At 40.9% G+C, this 15,519-nt stretch overlaps 1 protein-coding gene across 1 annotated transcript in view; it reads right to left on the bottom strand.

Annotated features, from left to right (window-relative positions):
* The window catches only part of CEP41 (centrosomal protein 41), a 53,120-nt gene extending 45,120 nt beyond the window's left edge, over positions 1 to 8,000 (bottom strand). Inside the window, exon 1 of the mRNA XM_045166338.1 lies at positions 7,974 to 8,000. Within this exon, the coding sequence (XP_045022273.1) occupies positions 7,974 to 8,000 (27 nt within the window). The remainder of the gene's footprint in view (positions 1 to 7,973) is intronic.
* Between the last annotated feature and the right edge of the window lie 7,519 nt (positions 8,001 to 15,519).

A 15,519-nucleotide genomic window follows, 5' to 3' on the forward strand; every position in this document is an offset into this window, starting at 1 on the left:
CCGGGATGAGGTCTCTACAGTTCTGGTAACAGTTTGATGTCGTTCTACCTGGTGGTGGAATGTACCGATTAAGGAGCACATTAACCATTGATTGAAGAGCTGACCCTTGCCCTTCTCCAGCTTAGGACACAGTTGAATTGCTTTATCTGGGCCCAAAGACCTCCAGCATCCATGCAGCCCCTTCCAGGGGAGTAATTCCTACCTCCCAGAATTTCTTTGGCTACATTGCTCACTGGCGAAACAAAAAAATTGGCATGCTGGTTCCTTACCTGATGGGATTGGCATTCCCACATGTACAGTTTTGCAGCCACTTCTGAGAGCCACGAGTCTCTTACACTATATACTACATACTATATACTAGCATTTCCTCCCAGGGAGATCCAAGACCTTCTTTACCACTTGTGAGCCTAGCACATTTAGTTGTCATATGTCATGTTTTGCTCCTGGGATTTGCATAGAACAATGCTTTGCCATGGAACCAGTTCCAAGTGGACTCTGAGCAGCCAACATGGGTCTCAGAATGGTCTGCCCCAAGGTGATAGAGGAGAAGTCAGTGTTCGGAGTTAACTGTGTCACTCTGGGCACAATGGTCAGCTGGAGAGCTTGTGCCCCATAAAAATCCAGTAAAAGTGGCTCAAGTGTGTCATATGGTCCCATTTCTCAAAATAATCTAGAAACCTGGATTCTCATGTGAAATCTACAGGCCACTAATTCACAACCCCTGTGCTAGCCTCTGTAAATATAATTCCTGTGCTTCTTGGTTTTTAAATAATCAAGATCATACCCAAGGTAAAAACAAACAAACATTGGTGGAAGCCCTGCTTCTATTTAGGATGGAGGAAGCAGCAAAGGACATCACTCACATCTTAACAATAAGGAAAAAATGAATACTCTACAAAATCATGTTTTCTTAAATCCTTCAGAACGCTGAGATCACAAGGTAGCCAAATAACCAAATTTCAAGAAGTGACAAGTTCTACTGTGGAGAGGAGGAACACACAGAGTGCTTTATGTTTGGCAGACCACTGGAGAAAAGGTGATGGCCTTAGAAGCGGGCAAGAAAAAATCAGCTACAATCTTCACTAATTCCTAAAGGCTGAGTTTAGCCTAGCAGATCAGTTTAGAATAACCGGGAGCCTGTGTTTGTTAATTTTATGCATCCGTTTGACTAGGCGTGATACCCAGATACTTGGCCAAACACTATTCTGGATGTTCCTGAAGAGGTTTTGTTTTGTTTTTTAATTTACATAGCATTTAAATCAATAGGCTTTGAATAAAGCAGATTGCCCTTGATATGTGGATGGGCCATATCCAATCAGTTGAAGATCTTAAAAGACTGAGGTCCCTGGAGGAAATGGGAATTCTGTCAGCAGACAGCCTTTAGATCTGAGATGTAGAATCAGCTTTCCTCTGGGGCTTTTGCCTGCCAGCCTACCCTACATTTTGGACTTGCCAGCCTCCGTAATTGTGACAGCCTCCATGTATATCTGAGAGAGAGAAAATAAATCTTATTTATATTTAACTATATAAATATACATTTGTATCTATATGTATTTATACTGACTTTGTTTCTCTGGAGAACCCTGACTAGCACAGAGTCCCAGACACAAGGAGAGTTTCTGTTCACTTGCAAAATCTTCTCCATGGGTGGTTAATAGGTGCTCCTGAAGAAGACTGGGGGCAGGACAGGAGATCAGAGGGAGCCCCCTTGGAGATATAGGTTTGTAGAGGTAACTGGCTGCTGCTGGGAATAAGCAGAAACCACCACCAGGGTCCATGTCATCTGACCCTTCTTTATTAAAGCAAAAAAGCTTTAAGCCACAGGAGGAGAGGCAGTAGACCCTCCTGTCCTCAGGGTCACCAGGAGAGGGGTTGAAGCAAAGACCATCTGCAGATGGGGGATGGCAGGAAATCATTTCTCACTCACAGGAGCTGAGTGGACATCTATTGTTTCAGGAGGAAGTATAGAAGCAGAAGCTGTTTGTTCCTGGGGCAGTGCAGGGAGGGTGGGAGAAATCATGGAAACCTCGGGTCCGAGAAACTACACCAACATAAAACAGAGGTAGACAACCACTGGGAGAGAAACACATGCTTCTCTCCTGCTCAAACCCCACCAAAGACACAAGGCAGAGCTTGGCTATCATGGGAGATGTGGGGAAGGAGGGTAGGAACATTAAGAAGGTTCCACTTCCCAGGCACAGATGCATAGGCTTTATCTGAGACTGGACCAGGAGAATCAGGGACCACCACCTGCTTCCAACATGGTCTGGTAACAAGCAGCCTATTGCTGAGGTGGAGACAAGACTGAGAACAAATCCTCCAGCAATCCTTACTCCACACTAAGCACGAGGTAATGGCACTTGCTGCTACACCAAGGGTAATGATAGTGACAACTAAATCAAACCAGCTCAACTACTGCCTCGGAGGAGGCACTGGCGACACACTCCAGTACTCTTGCCTGGAAAGTCCCATGGACAGAAGAGCCTGGTAGACTGCAGTCCATGGGGTCGCTACGAGTCGGACACGACTGACATGACTTAGCAGCAGCAGCAGCAACTACTGCCTACATCAGTTCAGTTCAGTTCAGTCGCTCAGTCATGTCCGACTCTTTGCGACCCCATGAACCGCAGCACGTCAGGCCTCCCTGTCCATCACCAATTCCCGGACTCCACCCAAACCCATGTCCATTGAGTTGGTGATGCCATCCAACCATCTTATCCTCTGTCGTCCCCTTCTCCTCCCGCCCTCAATCTTTCCCAGCTCAACTCAAGCCCCATAATAATTGCCTAACAGAAGAAACATGACTCTTTCCAGGCATAAACACTATTTGCCTCCATCTCTATTGGCTTCTGCACATAATGTCCAGCATTTGATAACAAATTATGACAATACAAAAAGGGAAAAATGAGAGCAAGAAAGAGGGGAAGCCTTATCATCAAGAGAGAAAGCTATCAACAGAACCAGATCTCAGCAATAAGGGCCTATCAGATAGAAACTTCTAAATGTCTATGACAAATACATTAAAGATCTAGTGGAAAAGGCAGAAAACATGAATGAACATATGGGAAATTTTGTAGCTAGATGGAAACTCTAAAAAGTAAATGTGAGAGATAAAAAATACAATAGCAAAGATCAAGAATTCTTGTAATAGAATCATCAGCAGACTAGATAACTAGAAGACAGTACATTAGAAATTATCCAAAATGAAACACAGGGAGAAAAAAGTGGGGAAGAGGGTACAAAAGTGAGAATTTTAAAACTGTAGGACAGGAAATTCCCTGGCAGTCCAGTGATTAGGACTTGATGCTTTCACTGCCAGTGCCTGGGTTCAGTCCCTGGTCAGGAAACTAATCTCACAAAAAAATGGCCAAAATGGCACCCCCCCCCCCCAAAAAAATGAAAAAACTGTGAAACTGGCAGAAAGTGAGAGGAACTAAAAAGCCTCTTGATGAAAGTGAAAGTGGAGAGTGAAAAAGTTGGCTTAAAGCTCAACATTCAGAAAACGAAGATCATGGCATCTGGTCCCATCACTTCATGGCAAATAGATGGGGAAACAGTGGAAACAGTATCAGACTTTATTTTTCTGGGCTCCAAAGTCACTGCAGATGGTGACTGCAGCCATGAAATTAAAAGATGCTTACTCCTTGGAAGGAAAGTTATGACCACCCTAGATAGCATATTCAAAAGCAGAGACATTTCTTTGCCAACAAAGGTCCGTCTAGTCAAAGCTATGGTTTTTCCTGTGGTCATGTACGGATGTGAGAGTTGGACTGTGAAGAAGGCTGAGCGCTGAAGAATTGATGCTTTTGAACTGTGGTGTTGGAGAAGACTCTTGAGAGTCCCTTGGACTGCAAGGAGATCCACCCAGTCCATTCTGAAGGAGATCAGCCCTGGGATTTCTTTGGAAGGAATGATGCTGAAGCTGAAACTCCAGTACTTTGGCCACCTCATGAGAAGAGTTGACTCATTGGAAAAGACTCTGATGCTGGGAGGGATTGGGGGCAGGAGGAGAAGGGGACGACAGAGGATGAGATGGCTGGATGGCATCACTGACTTGATGGATGTGAGTCTGAGTGAACTCCGGGAGTTGGTGATGGACAGGGAGGCCTGGCCTGCTGCGATTCATGGGGTCGCAAAGAGTCGGACACGACTGAGCGACTGAAATGAACTGAACTGAACGGAACTGTGGGACAATATCAAGGAGAAGGTAGAGAATGGGGCAATAGAAATATTTAAAGATATAATGGCCAAGAATTTTCCAAAATTAATGAAATACAACAAACTACAGATCCAAGAGGCACAGAGAATCTCGAGCAGCATAAACACAACCAAACCAAAACAAAGTCGCATCTACCAATACAATCATATGTCATTTTGTATGTGCTTTACTAATTCTGCAATTTTTACAAACTAAAGTTTTGTGGCAGCCTTACATTGAACAAGTGTATTTTCAATTTTTCCAACAGCATTTGTTTACTTCATGTTTCTGTGTCACATTTTGGTAATTCTCACAATATTTCAAACTTGTTTCAAACAAATTATATTTGTTATGATGATCCGTGACCATTGATCTTAGATATTACTACTACAACTCGTGAAAAGCTCAGATGATGGTTAGCCTTTTTTAGCAATACAGGATTTTTAAATTAAGGTACATATATATATATATATAGCTTTTAGACATAATGCTATTGTACAGTTAGTAGTCTGCAGTATAGTGTAAGCATAACTTTTATATGCACTGGGAAACCAAAAAATGCATGTGACTAGTTGTATTGCAATGTTCACTTTATTGTGGCGGTCTGGAATCGAAACCACGATATCTCTGAAAAAATGCCTATATGCTCACAGTCAATTTGCTAAAAACTAAAGATTTCTCTTTTTTGGAATAAAATCTCAAAGGCAACCAAGGGGCGAAAATTATACACAGAAGAAGAAAGATAAGAGTACAGCAAACGCCTTGTCAGTAACTATACAGAACAGAAGACATTTTTAAGCACAGAAAGGAAAAAGTCAACCTAGAATTCTATGCTCAGTGTAAATATCTGCTGAAAATGAAGATGATAAAGACTTTTTCCAGGCACCAAAAATTGAACGAACCCATTGCTAATAAACCTGTATTACACAAAAAGTGAAAGAAAGTTCTTTGGCAGAAAGAGTATGATCCTAGTGGAAATTTGGACATACGTAAGTGAAGAGTAATGGAAATGACAAAATGAGGATACATATAAAAGACGTTTTTAAATATTTATTCTATTTGAAAGAAAATTTACTAAGTACAAATAGTAAGAAGGTACTATGGGAATTATAACATACAGAATTAAAATATATAACAATGGCACAAAGGTCAGGAGAGGAAATTGAGATTGTAGTGTTGTGACAGTCTTAAACTAAACGTGGAGTGGAATGTTATTTCAAGGTAGACTGTAATAAGTTTAGGGTGGATATTGTAAGCACTTAAAAAGCCATGAATAACAAGCCAATAATGGAGATTAAATGGATTAATAAAAATACTGCCACTCCAAAGAAGGCAGAAAAAAAAAGAATAAATAATAAATGGAACAAATAGGATACAAAGAGCAAGATACTAGGTTTCAATCCAAGCATGTGTGTGTGCATGCATGTTAAGTTGCTTCAGTCATGTCCAACTCTCCGTGACCCTATGGACTGTAGCCCACCATGCTCCTCTGTCCATGGGCTTCTCTAGGCAAGAATACTGGAGTGTGTTGGCATTTCCTTATCCAGGGGATCCTCCCGATCAGGGATCGAACCTGTGTCTCCTGCGACTCCTGCATTGCAGATGTATTATTTTACCACTGAGCCACCCAGGAAGCCCAATCCCAGCATACCAATAGTTAAAACAAATATAAATAATTCTACACCAGAAGTCAGTACACTATAGCCCTCAGCTCAAGCCTAGCCTGCTGCCTGTTTTTGTAAAATAAGTTTCATTGGAACACAGTCATGCCCATGAATTTATCCATTACCTATGGCTTCCTTCTCACTATAATGGCAGAGTCAAGCATTTGCAACAGAGACTGGATGACTTTCAACCTAAAATACTTACTATCTGGCCCTTTGCAGAAAACATTTTCAAACAAACCCCTGCTATAAACACCCCAATTATCAATAAATGGTAAAGACTATTATATTGGCTAAAGAAAACCATCTATTTGTTATCTACAAGAAATATACTTTAAATATAAAACTACTCATTGGTTAAATGTAGATGGATAGAAAAAACTATACCATGTAAACACTAATCAAAGGAAAGTTGGACGAGGGAAAGGAAAGTCTGTTTAACAAATGGTGCCTTAGTGGGGAGGAATAAATTAGGAGGTTGGGGTTAACATACACATTACTATATATAAAGTAGATATATATATAATATATATATATTATATATATATATATATAAAGTAGATATATGTGATCAATAAGGATCTACTTTGTAGTACGGGGAACTCTACTCAATACTCTGTAATAACCTGTATGGGAAAAGAATCTGAAAGAATAGATATGTGTATATTTATAACTGCATCGCTTTGCTGCACACCTAAAATTAACCCAACATTGTAAATCAACTATATTCTAAAATAATATTTTTAAATGGTGTTGGGAAAACTGGATATTCGCATGTAAAATAACAAAGTTAAACCTTATACCATATACAAAAATTATCTCAAAATGTATCAAAGACTTAAATACAAGAGCTAAAACTATAAAACTGTTAGAAGAAAACATAAGGAGAAATCTTTGTAACATTGGACTTGGCAATGATTTCTGAGCCAAGAGCTCAGGCAACAAAAGAAAATATATTTAATTGATCTTCATCAAGATTAAAACATTTATACTTTAAAGGACACTGTAGACAAAATGAAAAGATAACCTACAGAAAGGAAGAAAATATTTGCAGGAAAAAAATTACTGCATAATCAGAATCATGAATCTGAGAAGAGATTAATATCTGGAATGTATGAAGAACTCTTAAAAATCAACACCAGGAACAACAAAAGAAATAAAAACAACCAAAATTTAGAAAGGGCAAAGACTGAAATAGACATTTCTGCAAAGAAAATACTCAAGTGACCAGTAAGAACATGAAAAGATATTCAACATCATTAGTCATTAGAGACAAGCAAATTAAAACTAAAATAAGGTACTGCTTGATAACCAGTAGGATGGCTAGGATTATTTAAAAAATGGAAAACAGGTGTTGGTGAGGATGTGGATTGGAATGCTTATGCATTGCTAGTGGGAAGGTAAAATGATGCATCTCCTATGTAAAAATACTTGTGTGTGTGTATTCAGTAGTTCAGTCGTGTCCAACTCTTTGCAACCCTATAGAATTGTAACACTCCAGAATCCTCTGTCCATGGAATTTTCCCTGGCAAGAATAATGGAATGGGATGCCATTTCCTTCTCCAGGGGAATCTTCCCAACCCCAGAGATCAAACCCATGTCTCCTGAGTCTCCTGCATTGCAGATAGATTCTTTACCACCAAGCCACTGGGGAAGTCCATGAAAAAATAGTTGATGGTTCTTCAAAAACATAGACATAGAATTACCATATGACTCAGCAATTCCACTCCTAGGCATATATCTGAAAGGGTTGAAAATGGGAAAACATATACTTGTATACTAATGTTCATATTTGCATTATTCACATTAGCCAAAAGGTAGAAACAAACCAAGTCTCTATCAACTGATGAATAAACAAAATATGCTATATATGTATATATATATGTAATATATACTTTAAAATTTTTAAATGGTAAGCTTTCTGTTATATATACTTTATCACCATGAAAACAAAATAACAGGTTGGACTGGCTATATTAATTTTACACCAAGTAGACTTTAGAACCCTTCAGTGATTTTCCAGAGTCTTATGACCAGATCTTATTCTTTAGATGATACATAAGACCTTTGAAATTCTGTTCTCTGCCTACCATTTCAGCCCAATCTCTTACCATATAGAATGGCTTCAAGTGGGCCATGTTGTCTCTTGCCCCTGAGTCTTTGTGCTGGCTATTCTTTCTGCTCGGAAAATCCTATTTTCACCCTTCACTCTCCCTTTAGGATAAAGTTCATCTCTTCCTGGCAGCCTTCCCTGACTAACTTCTACCCTCATCTCAGACGTTGGGAAGTGCTTTTTTTATTTATTTGTTTGGGCTCCAGGTCTTAGTTGTGACATGCAGGATCTTTGTGGCAGCATGTGGGATCATTTTTCTTTTTTTTAGTTGTAACATGGGAACTCTTAGTTGCAGCATGTAGCATCTAGTTCCCTGACCTGGGATTGAACCCGGGCACCCTGCTTTGGAGGCGTGGAGTCTTAACCACTAGACCACCAGGAAGTCCCTGAGAAGTGGTTTTTCAAAATGCTTCCATGGAACTCTTCCATGGTAGACACACCGTGTCTACCATGCTGAGCTGTGATGGATGATTCCGTGCCTGCCTCCTTCACTACCTTATCCGCTCCTTGAAGGCAGGAATATAGTTCTTTGTATTTCCAGTGCCTGATACGTTGCCTGGCATATAGTAGGCACACAATAAATATTTGTCAAAGGAATGAAGTTCTGTGACAGTGCTCGTGAAGGCACATGGGAGATCAAACCATAGGAAAACTTCCCCTTTATCACACTGGTCATTTTTAACCTTTTTTTCTGCTGTCTAATATATCCGTACATAGGGCACAGTTGTAAAGTATCGTCCAAAATGGTAAATAATATTAGCATTTGATTGTTGAACTAGTGAAATCCACACAAAATGAATGTGAATAAATGTCTGCAAATGTCATCCTAAGAAACAGGATGCAGCAGCTCCTGGAAATTTAATCAAGGCATGATGGAATGTGGAGCAAAGCTGTAACCTAATCAATGGCCTTAACAGCTGAAAAAGGAATATGTGAGCAGAAGGGGGGTCTGTAGGGAGTGCTGAAAAGTGGAGCCAAGGAACAAACATTTGTCATGATGTCTCCAGCCCTGTCAAGGGAAAGAGTTGTTTTTTGACCATTTGACACAAATATGCAGTCCACTCTATATCCCTATGGATGCCACAGAGCTCGTCCAATTCCCTCCCTTTGTTCTGATTTCATGCTCACAAACAACCTCTTGATTATAATTTGGCTTTCCATGTAGATTTTCCAACAGGAGAGAATACGCTGACCAGTCAGCATGAACATCTGGTCTCTTTGGCAAGGAGCGTCCTCTTTGTATATGAACGCATTGCATTGGTGTTCTGGTTTATACATCAGTCAGTTCATACACCCTGGGGGCTGCGGAGGTGCTCATTCTCCAAGCTCTTGTGAGACTGCCTGCGAGGTCCTGTTCCCCTTTGCTTGCATCCTGCCTTGGCATGAGCTGAGGACAAAGTATCACAAGTCAGCCACTGCTTCTCCAGGTTTGAGCCCTTCTTGTTCAGACTTACATCTTCCCTGTAGAAGAAAAGGGCTTTTGGATCCACAACTTAAGCTGCTGCTCAGTCTTTCATCAGGACTTTCTCTCCTCTTCAAACATTTGGCCTCTGCTGATGATACAGTTCTCATCTTTCCATACCATGATTCCTTGCCAGTGTGTTTATTTATCTTAATAATCATTTCCAAAGGCCTGAGATTAGGCAAAATAATTTCAAGAGAACAGGGTTAGAATTGATATGAGTCTGGCGAGGACTTACCCTGTAAAGCTCAGGCACAGTTAGCATGGAAGATACAAATGGATTCCAGCCTCTACTTGGTTATTATTCTTATTGAAATGGATGCTTGGACAATTTCTATAGGCCTAAGGCCACAACTAATGGGTGTTCCATGGGGCGTTTTGAGTTCTAGAAAAAGTTAGGGGCTAAATTAATGGAGCTGCTGAGAGGAAATGCCAAATGGATCTACACTAGGCTGGAGAGAGACCTTGAATACATATTCAGGCTGAAAGGAAGCTGTATAGAAAGTAGAGGAAAGGAAGATGGGGTTGGTGAACTCTAAGGGAAAATTTGTAACTAAGGGCTTCCCTGGTGGCTCAAATGGTAAAGAATCCGCATGCAATGCAGAAGACTTAGGTTCGATCCCTGGGTCGGGAAGATCCCCTAGAGAAGGAAATGACAACCCACTCCAGTATTCTTGCCTGGGGAATTCCACGGACAGAGGAGCCTGGTGGGCTACAGTCCACGGGGTCACAAAGAGTCAGACATAACTGAGCAACTAACACTTTCACTTTCAAGCATTTATCCTTCCTTTTCAGCAGGAACAGTGTTTCAGGATAAGCAAATAGCCCTAGCCAATGAGGCAAAGTGATAACAGAAGAATGCCAGCAAATAAATGCAGAAGGAATTACACAATAAGGAAAGCAATAGTTGGGAAATTCTAATGAAAATATTATTTCAGGCAAGGTGTGTCAATTGATTTTAAAAGACCGGTGAATCATGTTGAAGAGCTGATACCTGTATAGCACCAAAGCAACACACCACAAAGAGATTTCCAGTGGTAAGGTGAAAAACGGGTACAGCAAAGGTGTTAGACTGTCATCACTCTCATCCTGGCCTCAGTCCTAGTGTTTCTAAGAGATGGTCATCCACGTGTTATGTGTCCTATGATATGACTTAATATTGAGTACACAGTACAACCTATGATACATTCTATCCAAATATACCTCATTTGAATAAATACTTTAGATATAAGTTTTATTTTGTATGAAAAACAGGAGATGGAGGCACAAGTCAAACAATACCATGAGGGAGTAACCAAACAAATCCTGATGGTAGGATGTTCTACAAGACAACTGATCTGGCCTCTTCAATAGTCAGTGTCATGGAAAAAGGGACTGTGCTATGTTCAAAGAGACTTAAGAGACATAAAAACAAGAGGTACTCTAGGGTCCTGGATTGGATACTGATTTGGATGAACCAGTTGTAAAGAACATTTTTTAAACAAATGGGGAAATTGGAATTTGTATTGGGTACTAGATTAAATGAAACATACAGAAAGATCAAGATGACTGGGAAAAAAAAGGCTTCAAAAAAGTGTATCTAGTAATATTTCATTTTGGTTAAAACCTTCAGTTCAGTTCAGTTCAGTCGCTTAGTCATGTATGACTCTTTGCAACTCCATGGACTGCAGCATGCCAGGCCTCCTTGTCCATCACCAACTCCAGGAGCTTACTCAAACTCCACTCCATTGAACTGGTGATGCCATCCAACCATCTCATCTTTTGTTGTCCCCTTCTCCTCCTGCCCTCAATCTTTCCCAGCATCAGGGTCTTTTCAAATGAGTCAGCTCTTCGAATCAGATGACCAAAGTATTGGACTTCCAGCTTCAGCATCAGTCCTTCCAATGAACACCCAGGACTGATTTCCTATAGGATGGACTGGTTGGATTTCCTTTGCAGTTCAAGGGACTCTCAAGAGTCTTCTCCAACAACACAGTTCAAAAGCATCAATTCTTTGGTGCTTAGCTTTCTTTATAGTCCAACTCTCACATCCATACATGACCACAGGAAAAACCATAGTCTTGACTAGACGAACCTTTGTTGGCAAAGTAATATCTCTGCTTTTTAATATGCTGTCTAGATTGGTCATAACTTTCCTTCCAAGGAGTAAGCGTCTTTTAATTTCATGGCTGCAGTCACCATCTGCAGTGATTTTGGAGCTCCCCCAAAATAAAGTCTGTCACTGTTTCCCTATTTGTCATGAAGTGATGGGACCAGATGCCATGATCTTAGTTTTCTAAATGTTGAGCTTTAAGCCAACTTTTTCACTCTCCTCTTTCACTTTCATCAAGAGGCTATGTAGTTCTTCACTTTCACCATAAGAGTGTTGTCATCTGCGTATTTGGGGATATTGATGTTTCTCCCAGCTATCTTGACTCCAGCTTGTGCTTCATCCAGGCCAGCATTACTCATGATTTACTCTGCATATAAGTTAAATAAGCAGGGTGATAATATACATTCTTGACGTACTCCTTTTCCTATTTGGAACCAGTCTGTTGTTCCATGTCCAGTTCTAACTGTTGCTTCCTGACCTGCATACAGATTTCTCAGGAGTCAGGTCAGGTGGTCTGGTATTCTCATCTCTTTCAGAATTTTCCACAGCTTGTTGTGATCCACATAGTCAAAGGCTTTGGCATAGTCAATAAAGCCGAAGTAGATTTTTGGAACTCTCTCGCTTTTTTTATGATCCAGCGGATGTTGGCAATTTGATCTCTGGATCCTCTGCCTTTTCTAAAACCAGCTTGAACATCTGGAAGTTCACGATTCTCATATTGCTGAAGCCTGGCTTGGAGAATTTTGAGCATTACTTTGCTAGTGTGTGAGATGAGTGCAATTGTGCGGCAGTTTGGGCATTCTTTGGCATTGCCTTTCTCTGGGATTGGAATGAAAACTGACCTTTGCCAGTCCTGTGGCCACTGCTGAGTTTTCCAAATTTGCTGGCATATTGAGTGCAGCACTTTCACAGCATCATCTTTCAGGATTTGAAATAGCTCAACTGGAATTCCATCACCTCCAAAGCTGGCTTTGTTTGTAGCGATTCTTTCTAAGGTGCACTTGACTTCACATTCCAGGATGTCTGGCTCTAGATGAGTGATCACACCATCGTGGTTATCTGGGTCATGAAGATCTTTTTTGTATAGTTCTTCTGTGTATTCTTGCCACCTCTTCTTAATATCTTCTGCTTCTGTTAGGTCCATACCATTTCTGTCCTTTATCGAGCCCATCTTTGCATGAAATGTTCCTTTGGTATCTCTAATTTTCTTGAAGAGATCTCTAGTCTTTCCCATTCTATTATTTTCCCCCATTTCTTTGCACTGAGAAAGGCGTTCTTATCTCTCTTTGCTATTCTTTGGAACTCTGCATTCAAATGGGTATATCTTTCCTTTTCTCCTTTGCCTTTCATTTCTCTTCTTTTCTCAGCTATTTGTAAGTCCTCCTCAAAGAGCTATTTAGCCTTTTTGCATTTCTTTTTCTTGGGGATGGTCTTGATCCCTGTTTCCTGTACAATGTCACGAACCTCCGTCTGTAGTTCTTCAGGCACTCTGTCTATCAGATCTAATCCCTTGAATCTATTTGTCACTTCCAGTGTATAATCGTAAGGGATTTGATTTAGGTCATACCTGAATGGTCTAGTGATCTTCCATACTTTCTTCAATTTAAGTCTGAATCTGGCAATAAGGAGTTCATGATATGAGGCACAGTCAGCTCCCAGTCTTGTTTTTGCTGACTGTATAGAGTTTCTCCATCTTTGGCTGCAAAGAATATATTCAATCTGATTTCGGTATTGACCATCTGGTGATGTCTATGTGTAGAGTCATCTCTTGCATTGCTGGAAGAGGGTGTTTGCTATGACCAGTGCATTCTCTTGGCAAAACTCTATTAGCCTTTGTCCTGCTTTATTCTGTACTCCAAGGCCAAATTTGCCTGTTACTCCAGGTGTTTCTTGACTTCCTACTTTTGCATTCTAGTCCCCTATAATGAAAATGACATCTTTTTTGGGCGTTAGTTCTAGAAGGTCTTGTAGGTCTTCATAGAACCATTCAACTTCAGCTTCTTCAGCATCACTGGTTGGGACATAGACTTGGATTACTATGATATTGAATGGTTTGCCTTGAAAATGAACAGAGATCATTCTGTCATTTTTGAGATTGCATCCAAGTACTGCATTTCGGACTCTCTTGTTGACCATGATGGCTACTGCATTTCTTCTAAGGGCTTCCTGCCCGCAGTAGTAGATATAATGGTCATCTGAGTTAAATTCACCCATTCTAGTCCTTTTTAGTTCACTGATTCCTAGAATGTCTACATTCATTCTTGCCATCTCCTATTTGACCACTTCCAATTTGCCTTGATTCATGGACCTAACATTCCAGGTTCCTATGCAATATTGCTTTTACAGCATCGGACCTTGCTTCTATCACCAATCACATACATAACTGGGTGTTGTTTTTGCTTTGGCTCCATCACTTCATTCTTTCTGGAGTTATTTCTCCACTGATCTCCAGTAGCATATTGGGCACCTACTGACCTGGGGAGTTCATCTTTCAGTATCCTATCTTTTTGCCTTTTCATACTGTTCATAGAGTTCTCAAGGCAAGAATACTGAAGTGGTTTGCCATTCCCTTCTCCAGTGGACCACATTTTGTCCGACCTCTCCACCATGACCCCTCTGTCTTGAGTGGCTCCACACGGCATGGCTTAGTTTCATTGAGTTAGACAAGGCTGTGGTCCATGTGATCAGATTGGCTAGTTGTCTGCGATTGTGGTTTTCAGTCTGTCTGCCCTCGGATGCCCTCTCTCAGCACCTACCGTCATACTGGGGTTTCTCTTACCTTAGATCGGAGTATCTCTTCCTGGCTGCTCCAGCAAAGTGCAGCTGCTGCTCCTTACCTTGGATATGGGGTATCTCCTCATGGCCGCTGCCCCTGACCTTGGACGTGGGGTAGCTCCTCTGTGCCTGCAGTGGCCACAGGACTGGAAAAGGTCAGTTTTCATTCCAATCCCAAAGAAAGGCAATGCCAGAGAATGCTCAAACTACCACACAATTGCACTCATCTCACATGCTAGCAAAGTAATGCTCAAAATTCTCCAAGCTAGGCTTCAGCAATATGTGAACCATGAACTTCCTGATGTTCAAACTGGTTTTAGAAAAGACAGAGGAACCAGAGATCAAATTGCCAACATCCGCTGGATCATGGAAAAAGCAAGAGAGTTCCAGAAAAACATCTATTTCTGCTTTATTGACTATGCCAAAGCCTTTGACTGTGTGGATCACAATAAACTGGAAAATTCTGAAAGAGATGGGAATACCAGACCACCTGATCTGTCTCTTGAGAAATCTGTATGCAGGTCAGGAAGCAACAGTTAGAACTGGACATAGAACAACAGACTGGTTCCAAATAGGAAAAGGAGTATGTCAAGGCTGTATATTGTAACCCTGCTTATTTAACTTGTATGCAGAGTACATCATGAGAAACACTGGACTGGAAGAAACACAAGCTGGAATCAAGACTGCCGGGAGAAATATCAATAACCTCAGATATGCAGATGACACCACCCTTATGGCAGAAAGTGAAAAGGAACTAAAAGCCTCTTGATGAAAGTGAAAGTGGAGAGTGAAAAAGTTGGCTTAAAGCTCAACATTCAGAAAACAAAGATCATGGCATCCGGTCCCATCACTTCATGAGGAATAGATGGGGAAACAGTGGAAACAGTGTCAGACTTTATTTTTCTGGGCTCCAAAATCACTGCAGATGGTGACTGCAGCCATGAAATTAAAAGATGCTTACTCCTTGGAAGGAAAGTTATGACCAACCTAGACAGCATATTGAAAAGCAGAGACATTACTTTGCCAACAAAGGTCCGTCTAGTCAAGGCTATGGTTTTTCCTGTGGTCATGTATGGATGTGAGAGTTGGACTGTGAAGAAGGCTGAGCGCCGAAGAATTGATGCTTTTGAACTGTGGTGTTGGAGAAGACTCTTGAGAGTCCCTTGGACTGCAAGGAGATCCAACCAGTCCATTCTGAAGGAGATCAGCCCTGGG

This window comes from Bubalus bubalis, chromosome 8, assembly GCF_019923935.1.
Source record: "Bubalus bubalis isolate 160015118507 breed Murrah chromosome 8, NDDB_SH_1, whole genome shotgun sequence".
Lineage (NCBI taxonomy): Eukaryota > Metazoa > Chordata > Mammalia > Artiodactyla > Bovidae > Bubalus > Bubalus bubalis.